The sequence below is a fragment of the Lissotriton helveticus genome, chromosome 3_2, assembly GCF_964261635.1.
Source record: "Lissotriton helveticus chromosome 3_2, aLisHel1.1, whole genome shotgun sequence".
In the NCBI taxonomy this organism is placed as follows: Eukaryota; Metazoa; Chordata; class Amphibia; order Caudata; family Salamandridae; genus Lissotriton; species Lissotriton helveticus.
The window spans coordinates 112347920-112372584 of record NC_136062.1 but is presented as its reverse complement, the minus strand read 5'-3'; the positions used below and the strand labels follow the sequence as shown (position 1 = coordinate 112372584).

The following is a 24665-nucleotide window of genomic DNA, read 5'->3' as shown; positions in this document are numbered from 1 at the left end:
AGTTCAAGCGTTAAAAACTGTGACTACCTGCTTTCTGATACATAGTTATATTCCATACCATAGTCTTCTAAAAGATGGACACTTACCTTACCATAAAATATGCGATCAATTAGTAGAGAAATTCCCAGAGTAGTTAATCTGCAACACAAAGCAAAACAAGGTTTTTTAAATGCATCCTACAACGATGGGGCCTCAGATACACAGATGGCTTGTCCATCTAAGAAAGCAATGATTGCAAATTGACATGGGATGGAGTCCAGTGACTACCTGCCAACATTGTAACCTAAATAGCTTGAGTCTAATGCTACCTTTGCCACTTAACAGAACAAGTATGTCACTCTAGGACAATCACTTTATGGTGCTGTGCCTCAGATAGAAAATGCATAGAGTAAAAATGTAACCGCTAGCCGTGCAATTTCTTTCAGTCTGAATTACTTGTTCTCACCCCATCATAGCCTGGTTTCTGTAATCCAGTCTAGACCACACCTCGGTAGCATTCTATTCTGCAAACATCATCCCAAACACTAAAATATAAGTGATACATGCATGTTGCACCGTACAGGTTATAGAGGCTATATCAGGTGAATAGCTGGGTCTACTTGGGCTTTTGTTAATCCACTAGCCAATGGTTGTTACAGGAGGTTCTGAGCTCTGTTCTTTTATGGATCTAGGAGATGCAACAGGTTTGGAGAAGGAGTGAAAGGGAATCGGAGAACTACCAGCATAGACTGCATTGCACTGCTCCTTCATATGACTATCATTATGTGATATCAATTCATTTTGTCATAATAGTAGGTTTGTGCTCAGGGTTCATAACAATTTGGGGCCTGCAGGGTGGACTAATGTTAGATTTATGCAGTGACCTGTAATATGTGGCAGATTTCTCTAGCCTTCGCAAGCCTGTCTGGGTAGTGTTGAATGGTTAGTAAGATCCATAAGATCTAAGCTACATTATATGCCTATCCTGTTAAAAATGAGGGGATAAGGTAGGGAACTGGTATATGGCATCACGGATCACAGACTGACAATGGGAGGACCGCTTAATAGATTGGAGTTATTGCCCTCCATCTTGTGGTTCGAAGCAGGTGATAGGGCAGACACTGACTACAATCTTCTTGAGTCCAGTAATAGCAATCCTCACACTGTGGTTGCATACAGGGGTTGTACACAGGAGTGCTAATCCACTGGAACCCAATGACTTATCCCCTGTTTTGGCGCATGGCTACTTACCTTGATGTCTGGAGGTGGAGAGGCAGAATTTCTGGTCCTAGACTTCTTCCAGGCCCCAACAGGCAGCAATCTCAACCACTCACCCTTTTGTCGAATGTCCTAAGAGTTGTGGTTAAATAGGAGGGAAACCCCTCGTTTTTAACAGGTGACCTAGATCCGACTGGTCATGATCAGTCAAGTGTCCCAGATCCAATATGAGCCCTACCCTTTCATTCAGGTGACCTAGGTCGAATGGATCCCCTAGCAGTCAGGTAACCCAGATCCAATGGGAGCCCTAAACCCAACAGTCGGCTGACCAAGATCCAATGCTCTAACCCTGGTGATTAGTTGCCTGGGCTTCAATAGAGGCCCTAGGAGTTGCAGCATGGAAGGGCTACTGCTAAGCCAAATTCGAAGCCCCAATACACCACTTTACCAAGTGGAGCCGTGTAGCTAAGAAAGGTGTGAAGTTGATTCAATTCTGTACCAAATCATCAAAAACGAATTTTAAACACAATACAATCAATACAATTTTGTTTGTTAAAATAAACTACAACTTATTTAACAGATTCTCTAGGCAGCATAATGAGAATAAAACTTGTCTCAAGTATTGCTTGTTTTCTAAGCATCAGGCAGACAAATTAGTCTTCTGGAGCATGACACCACTTCACAATTGGAACAATAGGCTTACGCTTTGGGGATGGCTGTAGGAGAATGGCTATTAGGGGGCCTGAAGCCAGTAGGGAACTCTAGTAGTCAAAGACTGGGGGGGCTACTGCTGATCTACAATTTCCACTCATTCCTTTCCCAAACCCGTTACCTCCTACAGATCTATACGAGCAAAGAGAAGACGACCTCTTCTCATAGCCAACACAGTAAGCTGAATAGAGAACATAAAAGAAAAATTGCCCACACAACAAAAGGACCTGTAGAGCAATTCAGCGCTTCCAGCATACTACACATAATTTTCTTTTTTAAAGTACGTCCATCTTTCACACTTACTCATCAAACACACTGCCAACACCAAGCACTAGGTTCTGTAACACGATAACCGCATCTCAATGCTCACCACATAGGACATGGAGTCACTGCCCACATTCACTCAAATCAAGGACAACAAACTTCAAACTATTGCTCCCCTCACAAATGTCCCTCTCCTTACCTTTATCCTCTGCATGTCTCGTCTCTGAGTGTAGTCTACTTTAAGTCACATGACTGTCTGCCTTATTCTCTATTATTGTACCTCTGCAAATTTCCCACACCTCATTTCATAGATCACAACCTCCCCTTCTTTGAAAACTTGTGCCAGCAACCTAACAATATTTAATCTTGGGCAGCCTATCTATTCATCCCACTAACTATTGCATGAACTAATATACCCCCACTAATGAGCACACTTAACTCCTACAAATCTATTTTACCGCAACGAAACCGGAGTAAACGCGTGGATTGGATTCTTTGACAGCACACGACTGATCCCAAAAACCAACAATAACCACTGGACTAGTCACTAACATTGGGTTCCGGATGGGCGGTTACTCTGGAACACAGCGCTTTAATGCTCTATCAAGGGTAGTAAGCACTATACATATGCAATTACAGAATGTCACATGAGAAAGGTGCACATTTGCCAAAATTGCTTTTTGTTTACAGCCCAATTCTAGAGTGCTGCAAATTTAAGGTGGACAGTCCTGAATTCCATCTTACCCCACAGGTGCATAATGGTGTACAAAAAGATCCACTTTTTTCTGTTCTTTCCAAAAATGGCTGATGAGCAAAGGGATCCAAATAATGACAGCAGTCGGTCGAATGACAAATGCAAGAGCCACAAGGCTTAGATATTTAGAACTGTAAATAAGGGAAAGAATTGTCAGCATCATTTAAATACAGTCACATTACTAGTATTATGTTATCAGTCCATAAACTCCCTGTGCCTCACTTAAATTGGTCTAGAGCTTGGTTAAAACCCTCGTAACTATTTCATATAAAAATAAATGAGGACGAGTGCAGGCTATTCTTACCTGTTTCTGGACTTTGAACCCTCAATAGGATAATAAAATAGAGCAAATATGGTGAGAACCGTCTCTATTGTGTTCGTCAGAGTCCTCGTAGAGCAGTACCAGTTGAACCAGGAGCAGAGCTGGCAAAAGAACTGTAGAAATAAAACTTAGAGTTACCTTCCAAGGGTAAGAGTATCAAACTCTGTCCAATAGGAATGTATTTAGAGCGCGTTATTAATTTCTTAAAGATTCCAGAACATGTTGTAGCTCCTTCCTACAATCAAGAATTGTAATACATCGTATATTGATATTCTATGCATCTGAATATACAATATACATGTTTCGGTGCTTTTATTTTTTTTTAAAAGATATAGTGGTATAAACATCTACTTTTCACAAGGCCATACCTATGACATATACTCAATACTTCACCGAACTAAACTATTCTGATTCTAAATAGTATGTAATTGAGCCACATTTATTTTCACAAGTAAGCTATATATCATTTTACGAGCGTCCCAATTTTGAGAATGCACACAGGAACAGGCAGACTTCGTTAAACACCACAAAGCCTTTATTAGGCTGAACCGGCTCGACATTAGGTATTCAAGTTCCGCCCTACGCGTTTCGGAGCCCTGCGCTCCTAGTTCACGGGCTGTTGGTCAGATGGCAAAAAAGAGCACCAACGTCATCCTTGTTTAAATAACGCCCTCCAATAGGCAAGCGAAAGGAGCCCCTTGGGACTTGTAGTGCTCAAAATTAAATCCATGATGAATTTCGCCAAACAACCAAATTAATTCAACATATCAGACCCCTTGATGGGCCCCCGACAGTGTCCTCAGTTCATGAACTGCCTCCGGTTCCTCTGTTAACGGTCGCCGTATTTGTTTTTTTTTAAATAAATGCATTTACTCAAACTCAGGATGCAAGAGATTCAATTTGTGCAGCAGGATATAATTACACTCAGGAGATATTGCGAATATCAGCAGGTTGGTCCTATTGGTAAAGTAATTGTTACGTTCAGTCTGTGAGGCCATGAAACGGTTTTCCTATGTCACGTCCGCTGTACTGTGGCAAACTCTACTTTGACCTTTGAACTGGAGTAAATGTGGGAAAGTGTAATTATTAGCAAAATTGCTCTAAATAATATAGTTTTATTGGGGCAGATATGTTTTCATTGCCACGGCACAGATACCATGCTGATGAAAATAAATATGGTCAAATAAAACATTACTTGGATTCAGCATAGTAATGAACACACTTTTACTGATTAATATAATGCAGATTTCAAATTCCATGTTATTACAACACTACAGCCTAGATAAAAATTGAAAACTATGCCTCTTATATGAAAGAGCATCAGCTTCAATATATTTTTTCTGTTGTATAAAAATTAAAGGGAACAATACAAAAGAATGTGAAAATCAATCAACTTTTTTTGAACATATCAGACTATTAAACATTAGAGATAGTGCAGTGCTCAGCTTAAAGTGACTAGATTGAATATTCACAGATGGTGCTATACAATAGAACTAAGATGACTATATGTTTTAGCATTAGCTTGTCAATAGTTTGATGTGTTTAGTAACACCTGTTATGCATGCACACATAGCTGTTTTTTTCATCTTCTACCAATAGCTGTGTTATTATATGTTTGAAATAAAACTCAAATTAATGTGCAGTGTTTAGCTGAATGTTACATTTTTACTCATGTATCTGCTTTGTGTGTGTAATCTGTTCATTTTGGGAGTGTTTTAGAAACGAAAGTGGCATGGAGCTTCACGGTGATGTCGGAGTGGTGGCTGGCTGGAGGTGTGTGTGCTTGTGCCGGCTGCTCCTTAACATCTTCTGTTTTTGTAATGATCTAATAAGACTCCCCTTGGTATGCAGGACCCTGAGCCAGCCGGAATTGAATCTGAAACTGCTCTGCCCTGCTATCAAAACAGCAACAACTAAAAGAGGACTAATGACTACATCCTCCCTACTTGGTGGCCATCTTTAAAACTACTCCTGCTCTCTTTGGCGGCCATCATGGACTAGTCCTTCTGACTATTATTTACTATCGGTACCAAGGTCTCCACTTAGCCCTGTATTTAAATCTATGTGTTCTTAAGTATCTGTCTTTTACTGCGGTATTTATTACTAATGTATCTTACACTTTATGTAACCTAGTGCTCTTGATGTGCTTAAGTATCCGCCTTTTACTGCAGTATTATACTACTACTGGTACCCTACATCTTAGGCAACATACACCCATCCTCACTTTTACTCACTGACAGTGCACTGATTGCTACCTCATATTCTACTGTCGTATTTGTTATTGCTGTAATTTGTTTGCACATATATTGGACTCAGTAATACATTAATAGTTTAGCGCTATTTTCATACTGTATATGTGGTAGTACAACACAAAAGAAAACGGGTGAATGGGGAAAGTTTGCGCTGGAAAGAAAAAATTATTAATTCAAGACACTATTTGGTAAGCTCAAAAAGGATCAGATACTGGTCACCCAACCAGGATCAGACAAAGTGTGACTCCAAAGGGGCCACTTTTGTACAATTTACACCATGAACATTAGATCCTGAGCTAAAGAAAAGTAGTTCAATCAAGATATCAAGTCCCAATTTTAGTGAGTTTTTCCGTTTTATTCTTCTTTGATCTTTTAGTGGAGTTAGTCCAATCTTCACACGTACAAAAACAACCACTGCCAACACGTGTTTCGTCAAGGTCATCCAAACCAAATGACTTCGTCAGGGTTAGAAATGCAACATATGACGTATTAGTCAGTTTCAAAGGTGTCCTGTCCGTCCAAACACAAACCCAAAAGGGCAGTTCTTGTCCCATATATCCAGGGACTAAGTAGTTCAATATTTTCCCGATAGGAAGGTTACCTCCGAGTACAGAGATCCTGTATAAAACGTCCAGGGTCGCGAGCCCTGGACGTTTTATACAGCTTTAGCAACATGGCGCGGTAGCTGCACGCCGGTTTACATTGGGGAACCTGTCTCTGTGGATCTCTGTACTCGGAGGTAACCTTCCTATCGGGAAAATATTGAACTACTTAGTCCCTGGATATATGGGACAAGAACTGCCCTTTTGGGTTTGTGTTTGGACGGACAGGACACCTTTGAAACTGACTAATACGTCATATGTTGCATTTCTAACCCTGACGAAGTCATTTGGTTTGGATGACCTTGACGAAACACGTGTTGGCAGTGGTTGTTTTTGTACGTGTGAAGATTGGACTAACTCCACTAAAAGATCAAAGAAGAATAAAACGGAAAAACTGTATATGTGGTAAGCTGCACCTATCTCACCTTTATCCCTATCACTCACTGTTCGCTACCTCATTTATGTGTTGGTTCTTTGATGTAAGATACCTCACGATGTTGCACTGATTATTATTACTACCTCATTCACTTCGTTTGGTCATGTAAGCTGCACCCAGCCACCTTCTACACCTCGACTACACCGCTGTTACCTCGTACATCCTGATGTGTAAATCTGATTCCACCTAACCGGTTCCACCTCTCATATTTTGTACATGGTGTAAGCTGACTGCTACCTCGCATTTAAGATACATTATGTAAGCTGCACCTACGCACTGTTGTTCTTGGCTTGGATTGCACTGACTTCTACCTCTTACACATTGGTCACTCTCAAGTGTCACTCCTTTGCACTGTAACTAGCGGCTGACAGTTTTTATTGTCGTCCTATCTCCTACACCCAACATCACAGCCTTGCTAAAATGGAGCTCAACGGCACGCACACTTTTAGAATTATCTACCCTCCCACACTCACCAAAAAAGCCACTAAACGTTTTAAACATAACTTCATGAGATCGCACCCTGAAACACCCTTTGCCGACACCTACTTCTCACCAGGCAATGGAGCCCTGAATACTAATATCATCTTCCACACCTCACGCAGAGCCCAATGGAGAAAAGCGTTCCTATCCCTACTCACCGTCTCCACCACCAGGAAAACAACTCATGGCCTAACTCTCTCTATCACACCTTCCCACCTCTTCCCCGGCAGGACTACCATTACTATCTACAATAACGGGATTGTCCTAATTCAATCCACGGATAAGAACCTGGAACTACTAGACAACCTGTTCCCCAAGTTCAAAGAACACCTCTCCAAGATGCGGACCCCCACCCAGAACTCCACCAGCACTACCACCCCTGACGTCGCAGCCCCCACCTACAACATCTATACCCCTAGCACCCAAGTAAATGGCCGACCTGCGGTTAACGCCCCGCACTCCCCAAGAACAGTCACAAATGTCTCCACCTCATATACTAGCCGCCCCTCTAACATGACCCCTCGTACCCCCACTCATACCCCCTCCATCCCTCTCCCCCCTGACATAACAACTCCCACTCACAACACGCCACCATCTGAACACACCATCGCTCGGAGTTTATCCACCCCCTCCTCCCTTCCCCCCCACCGCAGACCCCTCTCCCTCCCCAGCTCCCTCCCCACTCCCACCCACGAGTCTCTCACACCTGACACAATAACTCTCACCCACACGCCACCATCTGAACACACCACCATTTGGAGTTTATCCACCCCCCCCTCCGATCCCCCCCACGACGGACACCTCTCCCTCACCACTCCCACCCAAGACACTCTCACCCTCCCAACAAAAGACACAGAACATACCGCCTCCCCTACCTTAGCATCCCCCTCTCTCCCACCTCCTATTCTCAGCCCCCACTACCCTCCTGTCTCCCCCACTGTCTTCAGCCTTCACTCACTCTTCTACTCACCGACACCGTCTCCCACTGACGTCACTACCTATGTCTCCCACCTACCGCCCATTTCACCTACTTCACCCACACCCCTCGCCCACAAAAAGGCCCCCACTTTGAATGCCATCCCACTCTTTAGCACCGCAGAACCCTCCAACAACGCTAGTATATCCACCCCCTCGATACCCTGCCCGCTTTCCAGCTCACTACTCAACGATTCACCAATGGCTCTCACCACAAACCTCATCCCCAACCCACCTCCTGACCAGACTTTATCCACCCTCCAGAAAGTCAAAGAGGATATTCTACAAATCAAAAAAGATGTCCACGCAATCAAAGAGCTTCTCTCCTCACAGCCCAGTCTACCTCCCACCATCCCTCTACCCTACAAACGACGCACCCTCCCTACATACCCTCGCCTCCAACGACACCCGCGCTGGCCGACTATCCCCGTTCGCATTAACGCCCACCGCCCCCGTCGTGTCCTCAACACATTGTCGGACCGTGACTTATGCTCTCTACTACGCTCTTATGGCCCAGGTCCGGTAAAACACATATCCAACACACACATCCCCATACCCACAATTCTTACAAACCCTCTGAGGCTCCCAACACTCAACAACAGAGGTTCCGTCCCTAACAACCTCAGAAAAGTTCCCCTCACACTAGAAAGCTCGACCACCCTTCTCTCTCCCAAACTCAAATGCATCCTACTCAATTGCAGATCGGCCCAGAGACACTCCTCCGACATCGCTGATCTCGTCTCAGCAATGGATCTGGACCTAGCCATTCTAACGGAAACGTGGCTTACTGAAGCCTCCACCCCGATTATGGACATACTAGTCCCCCCCAATTATCACATCATTAGGCTGGACAGGTCTCCTGGCAAGACGGGCGGGGGAATTGCATGCATTTTTAGGAGCAACCTCTCCGTTACTAAAATCACCCCCCCCTCCCTCTCCTCCAGTGAACTCCTCTGCCTCGACATCACCAGCGAGGGCAAACAAGCTTGTGCCTTACATCTACATCGCCTGTTGACAATCTCATATTCACCCAACAACTCATGGACATGATCACTTCCAATGCCGGTCGGCAGACAACCCAAGTCTACCTGGGTGACTTCAATCTCCACTGGAACGATCAGAAAGACACAGTGGTGAATAGTCTCAAAACTTTCCTTAATGCGCATGACCTCACCCAAATATGCGATAGACCAACACACGACAAAGGCTCGATACTCGATCTCATCATTGCCAAAGAGAACTCTACACAACTGGAGGCGATTCAACCCTGCGACTGGTCTGATCACCACATTATCACCTTCTTTATCAATGAAAAAGTTAAACCTATTCCAGCTCAACCAATCAAATCCAAAACATGGAAAAGGGACATGAAGAACCTTAACCCCTCTACCCTGCCTCCCCACATCGGCAATCTCCTCCTTCCCCCTTCAGGTGCCTCGGCTATTCAATCACTGATGGACCACTACCTTGACTCTATGAACACAGTAGTCAATGAAGTCGCCCCACTGCAACTGAAGAGAGTCTCCACCAAAACTTCTAACCCCTGGTATGATGATAGACTCAATGACGACAGGCGTACCATGCGAATGGCAGAACGCACCTGGAGATCGGACCCTTCAGCACTGCACCTCAAAAGGCTTAAGAACAAGAGAAATGCCTACTTCAGGAAAATAAAGCGCACAAAGGCGGACTTCTTTAGCCGCCAGCTGGACCAAGCAAAAAACAGGCCAAGAAAGCTGTTCGAACTAATCAAGACCCAAACAAAGACACAACCCCTACAATCAAACAGCACAACAAGCGACACCCCACACTGTGAAGCCTTCTCTGCTTTCTTTAAGCTAAAGACTGACAACATAAGAAATGACCTCATCATGGATGTAAGTCGATTCCCCAACAACACCAGAATGTCTTACACTCAACCTAAAAACAAGGCATCTTGGCTGTTTTTCGATACCTACTCGAAAGAAGCAATACGCAAACTGCTCTGCACCTTGAAGCCCTCTGATCACCTCACAGACCCTCTACCTGCTAATGCTGTAAAAGACTTCATCCCCTTGCTCCTCCCTCTCTGGACCAAAATCATCAACAGCTCCCTGCAACAAGGCCTCATTCCGGACTCCCTCAAGGTGGGGCAAGTCACGCCTATACTCAAGAAACTTACAGCTGATCCGTCTGACCTAAACAATTACCGGCCCATCACCAATATCCCCACCCTGGCGAAACTGCTGGAAAAATGTGTCCAACTACAACTAACTAAACACATTGACCAATTTGACCTCCTCAACCCTCATCAATCAGGCTTCCGAGCGAAACATAGCACGGAAACAGCTATGACACACATAATTGATGACGCCCTCCAAATTCTTGATCGCAATGAGTCCTGCCTCCTCATCCTTCTTGACCTCTCGTCAGCATTTGACACGGTCAAACATGAGAACTTGCTGGAGCTGCTAAGCACCAGAATGGGCCTATCGGGAACTGTTCTCAAATGGTTCTCGTCCTTCCTTCACAACCGGTCACAGAAGTTCAAGATCGACAATGTGCTATCTACACCTGTGCCTGCAGATCTAGGTGTTCCACAAGGATCCTCCCTCTCCCCCACACTGTTCAACCTCGTCATGGAACCACTCGCCACCCTGCTCCAAGCTTCCAATGTCCAATTCCATATGTACGCCGACGACACACAACTCTACCTAAAGCTACAATCCCCGGAAGATATCAAACCTCTGAATTCCACGCTTACTAACACTCAATCTTGGCTGGCAGATAATCACCTCAAACTAAATGCTCTGAAAACCGAGTTCCTACTCATCTCACCCCCGGCGAAAATGTTCACCACCCAAACATGGCTCAATAACCTAACAGCACTCAATGTCCAACCTACCATCGTGGATTCGGCGAAATCCCTAGGCATCACACTCGACGCCAAGCTCAACATGCAACAGCACGTTAGCAAAGCCACAAAAGCAGCTAATTTCCAAATCAACACATTGAGGAAAATTAAACCTTTCCTCCCTGCCGAAGACTTCCAAACTGCTGTACAAGCTCTAGTCATCCCTCGAATAGACTACGGAATTGTGGCCCTCAGCGGACTCCTGCTATCCACAACTGCACCCTTAAGAGCCTCCCTGAACGCTGCAGCAAGACTCATTACTGGCTCAAGAAAACATTCGCATATATCCCCAGACTTAAAGTCTCTAAAATGGCTGCCTTTTGAAGCCAGAATACAGCTAAAAATTGCAGTTATGACACTCGCGGCCATGCACCACAATGCACCCAACTACCTCGCTCAAAAGTTGTCTATATCAGGAGGTTCGAGATCCAATAGAAGTACAAAAAACCTACTCCTGAAACCTCGTAGATTCCGGAAAGAGAAAACATACAAGCGCTCCTTCTCTGGAATGGCACCCAGGATCTGGAATGCGCTCCCGCCTGAAACTAGGCTGATCTCCTCCACTGCACTCTTCAAGAAAGAGGTGAAAACCATCCTTCTGGCCAAGATCTCCTGAACCTTATTGGTGCTGGATCAGAGATTCTGCATTGCTTTGTATCACTGTTCACCTTGTCCTCTGGCACTATACTTCTAACTTGATGTTGTCACTACCAATATATGATACACGTTGGTTTACTGATTCACTCTCCCGATGCCCCCACTCAGTGTTCTTGCTACACTAAGACTTTGGTACAAGCCATCCACACACCCAAGGTGCACCTGAACACCTCTGTAGTGGGATCAATGACTTGTACCGTCTTATATTACTTGGTTACCTGATTGTATATTGATATGTTTTATGTATGTTTACTATTATCCTACCATGTTAGTGACTACTATACTGCTCCCATTATCTCTGTTCACTCCTACTGCCCCTACCCTGTCTTTGTGAAGCGCTCTGATATCTGTAAGGATCTTGTTCACGCTATATAAAACTTTGAATAAATAAATAAATAAATAAATTAAATTAGATGTATTTGTATAACCTTGTTTTTCCTCTTCCTCGCAACGATCTTTCATGTAAATTTTGTAACGTTTGTAATATGCTAAATGGCTCATGTAAAGCGCTCTGATACCTCCGGGTCTAGCAGCGCTATATAAAACTCTTAAAATAAAATAAAATAAATAAATAAATGCAGTGGAGGTTGATTGTGTGTGCGTGTGTAGTGGTGGTTGATTGGGTGTGTGTAGCAGCAGTTGATTGGCAGTGTGTGTGTAGTGGCGCAAGAACGAGAGAGAATGAGAGGAAGAACAAGAGAAAGAATGAGCAAGAATGAGAGAGAGAGAGAGAAAGAGATAGTGTGTGTATGTGTGTGAATAGTGGTGGTTGTGCATGTGTGTAGTGGTGTGGCGGTTCACTGACAGTATGTGTGTAGCGGTTGAATGACGGTGTGTGTAGAAGCAGTTGACTGTCAGTGAGTGTGTGTGTGTGTGATGACTTGCAGCTGATGTGTTTGTAAGTTGGTTGAAGTAGGGGTGATTGGTGGTATGATTGGTGTGTCAGTCCTGTTAGAATAACAAGCATTTGCAATGCAATAGGTCTCGCATTAGGAAAGTTTGAGCTATTGGTATTGTAAATTCCAAATTTTTTATTTATGTGTTGGTCTTGAAAATAGCGAAATTAATAGCTTTGTTAGTTACAATGCCAATAGTTTTAACTTTTGCAAATGTGACACCTGAAGCATTTGTAATGCAATATGTGTTGTATTTACGTGACTTAGATGTATTGATATTACAAATAACAATGGCTTTTAATTTTTTTAAATAATTAATACTTAAAAGTTATTGTAATTTATAATGGCAATAGCTTAAACTTGTGTAAATAACTTTTGTAAAGATTATGTTCAGTGTATTTTATTGTGATGAAAATCCAAGAACAGAAGTGAAATATTAACATCTTTTTGTGACATTTGTAATAAAGCTTGAAACATTGAGAGGACATATTTGAACTAGTTGTTGTTGAATGGTTGCACAGATTGATGCTGTGGTGGCGCTGAATGATGTTGTGGAGGCGACGAGTGATGCTGTGGCGTTCAGTGATGCTGTGGTAACGCATAGTGATGTTGTGGTGCCCCTGAGTGGTGATGCTGTGGTGGGGCTGAGTGATGCTGTGGGGATGCGATAGATTGACAGAGTGAGTGCGATAGATAGATAGAGGGAGGGCTTGTGGATGTCTGATGCTTGTGGATGTCTGATGCTTGTGGATGTCTGTTGCTTGTGGATGTCTGTTGCTTGTGGATGTCTGTTGCTTGTGGATGTCTGTTGCTTGTGGATGTCTGTTGCTTGTGGATGTCTGTTGCTTGTGGATGCCTGATGCTTGTGGATGCTTGTGGATGTCCGACGCTTGTGGATGTCTGACGCTTGTGCATGTCTGATGTTTGTGAATGCTTGAAGCTTGTGCATGCCTGACGCTTGTGCATGCCTTACGCTTGTGCATGCCTGACGCTTGTGGATGCCTGACGCTTGTGGATGCCTGACGCTTGTGGATGCCTGCCACTTGTGGATGCCTGCCACTTGTGGATGCCTGATGCCTTTGGATGTCTGACGCTTGTGGATGGCTGACGCTTGTGGATGTCTGATGCCTGATGTTTGTGGATGCCTGACGCTTGTGGATGCCTGATGCTTGTGGATGCCGGACGCTTGTGGATGGCTGACGCTTGTGGATGGCTGACGCTTGTGGATGGCTGACGCTTGTGGATGGCTGACGCTTGTGGATGGCTGACGCTTGTGGATGGCTGACGCTTGTGGATGCCTGACGCTTGTGGATGCATGACGCTTGTGGATGCCTGACGCTTGTGGATGCCTGCCGCTTGTGGATGCCTGATGCCTTTGGATGTCTGATGCTTGTGGATGGCTGACGCTTGTGGATGTCTGATGCCTGATGTTTGTGGATGTCTGACGCTAGTGGATGTCTGACGCTTGTGGATGCCTGACGCTTGTGGGTGCCTAACGCTTGTGGATGCCTGACGCTTGTGGATGCCTGACGCTTGTGGATGCCCGACGCTTGTGGATGCCTGACGCTTGTGGATGCCTGAAGCTTGTGAATGCCTGATGCTTGTTGTGCATGCCAGACCCTTTTTGGATGCCTGACGCTTGTGGATGTCTGATGGGTGATGCTTGTGGATGCCTGATGCGTGTGGATGTCTGATGCCTGATGCTTGTGGATGTCTGATGCTTGTGGATGTCTGACGCTTGTGGATGTCTGACGCTTGTGGATGCTGGATGCTTTTGGACGCCTGATGCTTGTGGACGTCTGATGCTCCAGGTTGTCTTATGTCTGATGCTTGTGGATGCCTGATGCTTGTGGATGCCTGATGCTTGTGTATGTCTGATGCTTGTGGACATCTGATGCTTCTGAATGTTTGTGGATGTCTGATGCTTCTGGATGTCTGATGCCTGATGCTTGTGGATGCCTGATGCTTGTGGATGCCTGATGCTTGTGGATGCCTGATGCTTGTGGATGCCTGATGCTTGTGGATGTCTGATGCTTGTGGATGCTTGATGCTTTTGGATGCCTGATGCTTGTGGATGTCTGATGTCTGTTGCTTGTGGACGTCTGATGCTTGTGGACGTCTGATGCTTGTGGACGTCTGATGCTTGTGGACGTCTGATGCTTGTGGACGTCTGGTGCTTGTGGACGTCTGGTGCTTGTGGACGTCTGATGCTTGTGGACGTCTGATGCTTGTGGACGTCTGATGCTTGTGGACGTCTGATACCTGTGGATGTCTGATGCTTGTGGATGTCTGATGCTTGTGGATGTCTGATGCTTGCGGATGCCTGACGTTTGTGGATGCCTGTGGATGTCTGATGCTTGTGGATGTCTGATGCTTGTGGATGTCTGTTGCTTGTGGATGTCTGATGTTTGTGGATGCCTGACGTTTGTGGATGTCTGATGCCTGATGTTTGTGGATGTCTGATGCTTGTGCCTGTCCAAACAAAAGGAGTCTCAGGGGGAAGAAAAGGGCACAGGCCGCCCCCCACTCAAACCATAACACACAACAACAGGCCTGTCACCCAAGACACTCTTAGAAAAATTCTAATATGGCGTGGATACTGATGATACAAATAAGCTTTATGTATTATCACCGCCCCTCAATCTTTCTGGTGATTCGAATCCAGCCAGGTGTCAAACATTAATGCGGTACAACCACGGTAACACACAATCTGTCGTGATACCACCACCCACCAGACACTACTTGTGGAAAAAGTGTGGAGAAGAGAGTGAGCCCCTCACGGAAGAACCGCCAATCGGGTTATCTGACTCACAATTGCCAGTATACCCAATTATCATCATTGGTGACTCACTCTCATAACAGTGGGAAAAGGAAACAGAAAAAACCAACAACATATAACAGTGTTTTTCGATATCAGCCCCACGATCTGCTGATAGTTCCTATCAAAACAAGACAATGTATTGCCCTTGCTGTACTTTGTGCACAATTAACACAAACCACAAAATCAAAAAACCCCCAGTGAGAAAGAAAAGTGGATCTCACACAATTAAAACAGAAGAGTTCACTAGCCACTCATGATTTATTCTGGGCTGTGAAACCTTCTGACATAAAAATGACTCACACCATATGTACTCTCAGGTGGGTCATAGTGGCACTATGACCCACCTGAGAGTACATATGGTGTGGCACTATGACCCACCTGAGAGTACATATGGTGTGAGTCATTTTTATGTCAGAAGGTTTTACAGCCCAGAATAAATCATGAGTGGCTAGTGAACTCTTCTGTTTTAACTGTGTGAGATCCACTTTTCTTTCTCACTGGGGGTTTTTTGATTTTGTGGTTTGTGTTAATTGTGCACAAAGTACAGCAAGGGCAATACATTGTCTTGTTTTGATAGGAACTATCAGCAGATCGTGGGGCTGATATCGAAAAACACTGTTATATGTTGTTGGTTTTTTCTGTTCCCTTTTCCCACTGTTATGAGAGTGAGTCACCAATGATGATAATTGGGTATACTGGCAATTGTGAGTCAGATAACCCGATTGGCGGTTCTTCCGTGAGGGGCTCACTCTGTTATGTTATGTTATGTTAAAATCAATTTGTAGAGCGCTCGTACGCCCATGGGCTTCATGGCGCTATAGGAAAGGTGAAGAATCCGTCTAACATAACACTGAGCTGACAATAGCTAATGGTAGGCTTGGGCGAACAACCAGGTCTTTAATCCCTTACGAAAGGTAAGTAAATCCTCACTCTGCCTAATCGATAAGGGAATGGAGTTCCAAAGTGAGGCTGCTAGATGGCGAAAACAGCAGCCTCCCTGTCGCTTCCTTTTGAAGCGAGACACCTCCAGTAGGGATTTTTGCGCAGAGCGCAAGCTTCTGGTGGGTATATATTTAGAGATCAGGCAACGAATAAAGGCAGGGCCTTTATCTTGTATGGCCTTGAAGGTGATACACCCTGCTTTAAAGGCTATGCGCTGGGAGATCGGAAGCCAGTGTAGCTTTTCTAGTCCAGGTTTAATAGAAGACCATTTTGGCTGTTGTAGGATGAGTCTCGCCGCCTGATTCTGGACAAGTTGAAGTCTCTTCGACAGGCCCACTGGAAGTCCCAAATAGACGCTGTTGGAATAGTCCAGGCGGGACATAACCAGAGCAATAGTAACCTGGATTAAGGCAGACTGGGTGAAAAGATGAGCAATCTTTTTTATTTTCCTCATTTGGAAAAAACTTGCTGAGACCACAGCGCCCACTTGGGTTTTTAAGGACAGGTCCGAGTGGAGCGTGATGCCTAAGCTCTTTACAGCAATGGACCTTACTTTTTCCACAAGTAGTGTCTGGTGGGTGGTGGTATCACGACAGATTGTGTGTTACCGTGGTTGTACCGCATTAATGTTTGACACCTGGCTGGATTCGAATCACCAGAAAGATTGAGGGGCGGTGATAATACATAAAGCTTATTTGTATCATCAGTATCCACGCCATATTAGAATTTTTCTAAGAGTGTCTTGGGTGACAGGCCTGTTGTTGTGTGTTATGATGCTTGTGCCTGCCAGGATGTGAACTGATGACCTTTATTACATAACTGAAGAGGTCAGCAGCGAGCGTTTAAAACACAGAAAAATCTTGCTGTGAATGTGTGTGTGTGTTTTCCTGGTCGTGGTGTGCGAGGCTTTCTTTCAAGTTGGGTGGGGGAGCAGGGGAGCCAGTAAGTGGGAGGGAATAGCTCTCGGCATTGCTGACCTCTGGTGTGAGAGACAAATGTTGGGGTGAGGAGGAGGGAGGGGGGAGAGAGTGCGCTGCAGAGGAAGAGGCTGAAGCTGGGAGGGCAGGGAGGGATCGCGAAAGGGTGAGAGAAGAGGCATTGCGCAGAGGGGGGGCGGGGGAGAGCATTCCTTTGAAGTGTGAAGCTCTCGGCATTGCTGTGGCAGCAAACGGCAAGCGCGTGCACGGGCACATGCACTCGGCGTAATCCGTCCGGATCAGCTTTCCTGTTTCACCTCTATATGTCTCGACATCTGCAATGCCAGAGGCATTGGCAGAGGTCGAGACCAAAAAACTATGTCTACTACAACATAGACCTGGCATTCAAGAAAAACCAGAAAGTCAGGTACCAGGTACACATAACCATAGAACATTACCTTCTCACTTGCATCTGTCCTCATTCCAATCTTTTCACTAGCACCCAGTCCCAACCCCAAAATGAAATTCACAGAAAGTCCGGCATAGGTCTTCTTTTCACAATAGAGAGGCCAATTCGATGACACTTCACAAACGCCCTGTAGTATAAAAGTACCAGAACACACACAAACATACAGGTTCCGCCTCCGTCAGCCTCAGAAATATTGGCTTCTCCTTTTCCATTCTTACACCAGTATATGTCCGACATTTTTCATAAAAATACCTATTTACTTAGTGGGATGAAGGAGTATCTTGCCTCAGAAGGGTGACTTCTAATAGGCGTTGTTTCTTGTGAAGGTTGGATGTGGGGACCTCCTCAAACTCCACAGACCCCCATTTTGAGTGCTTGCTGATAATGTGCTTGTTCTTGCTCTCCCTCTGATGTTAAGGTTTATGTTGCAGACAAGCCACCAGAAAAGCACCGTTGCTCTCTGCACCAAACAAACCACCATAACATCAGGTGTGTTTCTCACAATAGACACCCTCTGTGTAGACATACCAGCAACTAAGAAGTGCAGATTTCGAGGGTGCATGCTCCCTGTACTCTCTAACCCCACCCTCCCATAACACCCCCCCACCCCTGCCCCCCTCCCCCGTGCAAAGTCCTGCTGTGCAGACTGTGATCAGTTGAGGATCTATAATAAATCTGCCTGCTGATGATTCAGAGGAGCTCATTGAAATTCCCCCTCGCTGTATCAGTGTCACACTTAAGATCTAGCTGGGTGGGGGAGCTACACGCAACCTGCAAGAAAGGGTACAGCAGCAGCCAAATCTGCGTAGACTAGGAGAACAGTTTCAGACACCCGTTGAACTGAAGCAAATACAGAACTTTAGCTTTCCAAACAATACTAGACCCTGTATGCAAATTCATAAAGTTAAATAAGATTTGTGATATATGCTCATGTGTAAGAAGGACTGGATTCGGTAGAGTAGACCTTTTAATTTGTATTAATTCACTGATCACTAATTCACTCATGGCTCGGACGTAAATGTGAATAAAGTGAGTGAAATTGTTGAATGTCTGTAATGATGAGAAGTCCACAAGTGATGTAGTATTTAGGAGATGCTTTAATCCAAGATGTACAGAGAGAGACCCCACCAGGAGCATCCATCATGGTGCTCAGCCCAGCCAACTGTAAACTCTCAGGCAGATCACCAACATTCTGATAGATGCATCACATGAACATTCTATTAGAGGTAGAGAAGGACAGTATAGAGAATACCAAGATACTACATTATCCTCTCTTCTTAACGGAAAACAAAAAGCTAAAAACAGCAACGGAGAACAGGAGGAAATGAAAGCAATAGAATTGAGCAAAAGCGGAAAAAGGAACAGCAAAGAGAAAATACTCATAAAAAGAGGACAAAGAAAGAAGAATGGAAAAATCGTATAAACCATCCTCCCTTCTTACACCATGTAAACCATCCTCTCTTCTTACAGAACTTTAAAAAGAAGAAAACAAAGGAATGCAATAGAAAAGAGAAGGAACAAAAGAAACATTTGTTTCAAGAAAAAGAAAGATGAGGAAAAGTAGAGGTGAAACCTCATCAAAACACTATTACCTCTAAGCAAAATACAAAACGTAATGCAAGAGATAACAGTGCAAACACTTGCAATAAAAATAGATCAAATCTGAACATATTTAGCATAGAAAGCATAAATGTACATAAATAGAGAAAACATAAGCTAAATATGTGGATGTAAAAATTTAAAAACTTAGACTCTTAAAAATGACTGGTAAACTAGCATATGTGAATAAAAACACAATAGTGCCATAGGACTATAACCCAAGCGTAGCTCCTCTGAAGGAGACAAAAATACGCACACCCAACAGGGCATAAAACAAAAATAGACAAGGTCCGTGTGGACAACTGACATAGTGTCAGGTGGGACTAAAACCCACTTCAGTAATTTAAATTAAGTAGATGGGACTATAACCCACTACAAACAAATGGGACTTGAAACCCATAGCGAATATAAAGAAACTGCGCACGTAGGACTAAAACCCACTGCAAGCAACTGGGACTTGAAACCCATAGCAAAAACATTTAAATAAAGTAGATGGGACTAAAACCCACTACAAGCAAATGGGACTATGACCCATCGCAAATGCATAGAAATAGCGAAAATGGGATTAAAACCCACAGCAAGCTTATGGGACTTGAACCCATAACAAAACATTAAATAAAGTAGATGGGACTAAAACCCACTACAAGCAAATGGGACTATGACCCATCGCGAACATTCAAATTACCCGGGTGGGACTAAAACCCACAGAAACTGTAAACAAATGGGACTGGAACCCAATGCAAACATTTAAGAAACACAGATGGGACTAAAACCCACTGTAAGTAATTGGGACTAGGACCCATCACAAACATTTAATCTACACAGGTGGGACTAAAACCCATTGCAAGAAAATGTAGCGAACATATTAAACCACAAAAACATGTTTCTAAAGGAAATGGGACTATAGACCCACCCCTATGCTAACCACAGCAAAAAAGTACAAATAATGGAAATTTAGCAAAAGCATATAATTCTGATAAACTTGTTAAAAAAAAAAAACATATTACTGTGAAAAATTACATATGGCCGTGAAGGAACAATCTCTTAACCTCCATTTGTTTGTAAAGATAGGTAAAAACAGAATGACAGTGGTGTGACTGTCACCGGAATGAGGATGACAAGCAAGTTTCATTCACCACAAAACGCTATTACTTTAATGTCATTGGTGCGCCTGTCACCGTGTAAGAGTGGAGGCAACATGGAGGAAACACCGGAGCTCGATCCTTGCCCTCGAGAAATATCCATATTGTAATGAAGAACAGACAGCGGGTACACTTCCGATTTTCCAGCATTAACACCAAAAAAAACCACAGTACCTTCGATTTCACACGGCGCTCCGTCTGCAGCATCAAAAAGCTTAACCGAGTGAAAGGGAAACTCAGAATGACACTTGACTCGCTGACCGCTGAACCACAAATGAACATTGAGGCAGACAATGTACACAGAGCTACGTTGAGGAAGGCAAAGTATACAACGCTCGGAAAGGCTCCAAAAACAAACATGGCGGCACGCAGAGTGACGCATAGTAGGGTGGCTCACGGCGCTTCATCACAACGGGAGATCAGGTAGAGAGGACGACGCGTCACAGAAGCTCCACATCGGCAGCAGGTGAGAGCGTGCACACACACGCACTCCATTTTTAAAAGAGGAAACTGACAGTTGAACTGATGATAGCTTCAATGGCTCTAATTTTGGTGTATTTGGCTCAAATTAAAGCAAAATGTACATAAAAAAAGTTTAAGCTTTGGCAAGCATGGTGAAAACGATGAAAGTGACAGGACGTCAATAAAAACATGAGACCATTACTGCAGCGATCAGTTTGCTCTGGGCAAAGAAAAACTTTAAATAAAATTAACTTTCAGTCACTGTTTCAGTTACACTTCTTTCCCAAACAGCGTAAGTCAATGCCTAGCCTCAAGTGAAGGCATAACAAAGGATGAGCCATGAGCAAAAACGATTCTGGTTTAACTCATTAAAGGGCACAGTTCCAACATAGCATAAGGTAGACTCTCCTTGCAAATAGGACAACAGGCAGAGTTGGCAAGAGAAATGCTTACCCTCAAGTGAGGATACAGCACGAGTCCCAAAGTCAGTACAAACAGGCTTACCCAGCGTCAGGGTACAGCTCCAAGTTAAAATTTGTAGACTCACTGTTACACAGGACAACTGCCAGACTGCTGTGGGCGACCGGTTGTAGGTCACTGGTGGGGTCATGCTGGCAGTTGGGTTAGCTCTTCTTGTTGCAGGAGGTCCTTTCATAAATTGTAGTTTTCTTTCTTAATATCTTCTAGTTTGAAGTACTTCTTGACTTGACAGGTGTAGGTTCTTCCTTAAGATCGTCGCCATAAATGTAATGATGAGAAGTCCACAAGTGATGTAGTATTTAAGAGATGCTTTAATCCAAGATGTACAGAGAGAGACCCCACCAGGAGCATCCATCATGGTGCTCAGCCCAGCCAACTGTAAACTCTCAGGCAGATCACCAACATTCTGATAGATGCATCACATGAACATTCTATTAGAGGTAGAGAAGGACAGCATAGAGAATACCAAGATACTACATTGTCCAAGGATGATTAATCCCAGTAATAAGGCTTCTGCTAAGTTTGATATTACTGTTGTCAGTTATGGACAGGATTACAGTCGCAAAGATGGTTCTCCTGCCTAGATGCTGCAACATCTTTCAAAATATACAACGCCCAATAGGCCGACAACCGTTTAAAAGCCTGGACAGCTTCTTATTCTCTCTCATATGGGCCTGATAAACGCAGCAGAGTCCGACTGAAAGTGCTGACGCTAGACATGGAAGAAGGCGGGCTCGGCTTACCAAATATGGAACTATACTATATAGCAGCACAGCTAGAGCACACTGCTAAATGGTGTGTGGATGGGCCCAATAGGGAGAAACATTTTTGGGCAGGATTACAAGACACATTAAAGGTACCTAAATGGCTCATTCAAGGTCCCTCTATGAACAAGCACTGCCTCTATGTGGTGAGGCAGGTGCGTACACATCGGAACGGGTGATTCGGTCCATACTGCGCAAACCTCTGTTCTCTAAAAACTTACCAACATAATGGCTACAACCTTTCTTGAACATCATGAAGGATATGTCAGTATCAGCCTGGAAAGACAGCGGCCGTGAAACATCACAGGACTTATACCCGCGAGAGTGGTGCTGTGCTTTCACAGAGGTGCAAGAGACATTTGGGGTAGGCCCCGGTCAGTTTTTGCAATTCGCCAAGTTAACTAAGACAGCCAGCAAAATTTGGACTGGCTTTCCACAAACCCCTAACCAGTCGCAGACGTTGGGGGTACTGCAGGACGTGGGTTCTCCTCGGAGACTGGCCTCCCTCTTGTGTAGAGAACTAAAACACGACCTGCCCAAGGCTATGTTCCTGGTGAGACAGGGTTGGAACAGAGATCTCACAGACCCTTTGGAGGACATGGAATGGCGTAAAGTCTGAGCACTAGTATGGGGATTTGCATGTAATGCACGTTTTAAGTTGCCACCTTTGTATGTCCTGCACAGCACATATCTGTTGCCGGGGAGACTCCTCAGATTTTACCGGAGCAGGTCAGATACATGTCCTAGATACGGGGTGGAGGGAGCAGACTTTTTGCACATGACCTGGAGTTGTACGGGGTTGATATCCTACTTTGAATCCACCCGCCAACTAGGAGAGGTGGGTGACACACACAGATAATACTTTCCGTCATTGTCTTCTACACGTGATACCATGCTGCTCCAGCAGGAGCAAAGTCCACTATAGATTTGCGATGCTCGGTCTAGTTGGTGCAAACAGAAGAGCAGCTATTAGATAGATGGCTTTCACTGTCAATCCCCACATATACGCAGTGGAACACTGACATGGGAGAATGAGGGTTAGATGTCCTATAATATGTATATAATATGTGCCTAAAAAAATGAAAGTGTGTCCTCATGTAACGTAACTGGTGCTATGTAAAGCGCTCTGATACCTGATTCGGTTCGGGTCTAGTTCGCGCTATATAAAACTCTGCAAAATAAAAATGTCCTAGTGAGGAGGGTAGGAGAGGAGAGTGTAAATGTGGATGTAGGCCACAATCAGGCACCTGTTGTGCTCTGCAAGCTGTGACGCCAAAGTTGTTCTATGTAAAGTTTCATAATAAAATTGAAAATATATATTTTTTTAAATAAAGTTTGATGTGAGTTTGTCTTCGACTGGGTTTAAGCCATTGGACCTTGTTATATTTCTTAATTTACTGCACAGCCAGTTGGTCCCACAATCAATTACATTTGAAAGTTCCCACTCTAATGTGCGTACTTTGTCTATGCGACCTGGTTCTATATTTTGATAGAAAAGGCAAATGCATTACTACTTTATAACAAGATTATTCTTTGTTGTCCTCTAATTTTCGGCAATGCCCAGCCTCCATGCCTCCATGCCACCACAAACCCATGAAAAGGCGTAGCTTTTAATATTGACCAAAAAATATCGTATCCACGATGGCGTCAACCACAGTGTCGTCAACCACAATGTCGTCAAGGTTAGTATATATGTATAGAGAGCAGTATAAAGTTTTCATTCTTAATTGCAAAATGACACCACGCCACAGGTGTTGACTGCACAAAGGTCCGCAGGAAAGAGGTGCTGCTAGTGCTTCTACAGGTGGTATTTGTTTATAAACATGACGTGCACGCAGTCCAGCCCGTGCTATGCACGTGCGTGCCAATGCATAAAATGCTAAAAGTGGCAGTACTGTAAACGGCACAGCGCGCCCTGCAGTCCGAGAGGTGGCACCGTCGCTTTTCTTTTTTTTGACCGCTTTTCTCCCTTCCTGGCTTCAGCTGCTATGCCTTTTTATGTTTAAAAAAAGACCTGAAAGAGCTCACTCCTGCCTGCGAGGAGCCCGGGAGCAGGGGAGCAGGGGAGCGGCGCACGGCGGGCTCGAGGCTGCCTGGGGTCGCCTCCCTCGTCATCATTGATTGGTTTTGCTTGTGAGAAAGTGTCACTCGTAGTCGTTGAAATGTCACTCATAATTACACTGAAATTATGAAAATGTCACACACGGCAATCTGAAACCTTGGCAGCTGACGAAAGTCAGGTAAAAGTTACACAATATATTTTCTTAACCACGTCTTTGACTACGCCCACTTACCCTGTCCCCATTTGTGCGCAGCATCACGGTTCCCAGGATTTTTTTTATTAATGCACTTCGACCGCTGGCTACAGTAATTAATATTAACAACTTGGTGTGTTTGCAAATTAAATAAAACACAATTCGAATACGATGTTGTGAATGTTTAAATGGCAAAAACGTGTGGACATTTAAAGTGCTGTCTTCTATTTTTGCTGGAAGGAAGTAATATGAGTCAGAGCTGCAGCGCTTCATTTCCTTCCCTCTTTGCTGTTTACTGGAGTCTCTGTGACAGCAATTGCAGGCGTGGTTCAGCCCACACCTTCACCAAGATGGCGAGAGAAGGCTTCCGGCACT

At 44.4% G+C, this 24665-nt stretch overlaps 1 protein-coding gene across 4 annotated transcripts in view; it reads right to left on the bottom strand.

Annotated features, from left to right (window-relative positions):
* PIGB (phosphatidylinositol glycan anchor biosynthesis class B) overlaps nucleotides 1-24665 on the bottom strand; it is a 166197-nt gene that overhangs the window by 98836 nt on the left and 42696 nt on the right. For all 4 annotated transcript variants that reach the window (XR_013609834.1, XM_078684865.1, XM_078684866.1 and 1 more), the window contains exons 5-7: nucleotides 3231-3361; nucleotides 2917-3057; nucleotides 87-138 (exon numbers count right to left, since the gene is read on the bottom strand). Coding sequence is in view for 3 of the 4 variants with exons in the window: in XM_078684865.1 (XP_078540991.1) it covers nucleotides 87-138; nucleotides 2917-3057; nucleotides 3231-3361 (324 nt within the window). In the remaining variant the exon portion in view is untranslated. The remainder of the gene's footprint in view (nucleotides 1-86; nucleotides 139-2916; nucleotides 3058-3230; nucleotides 3362-24665) is intronic.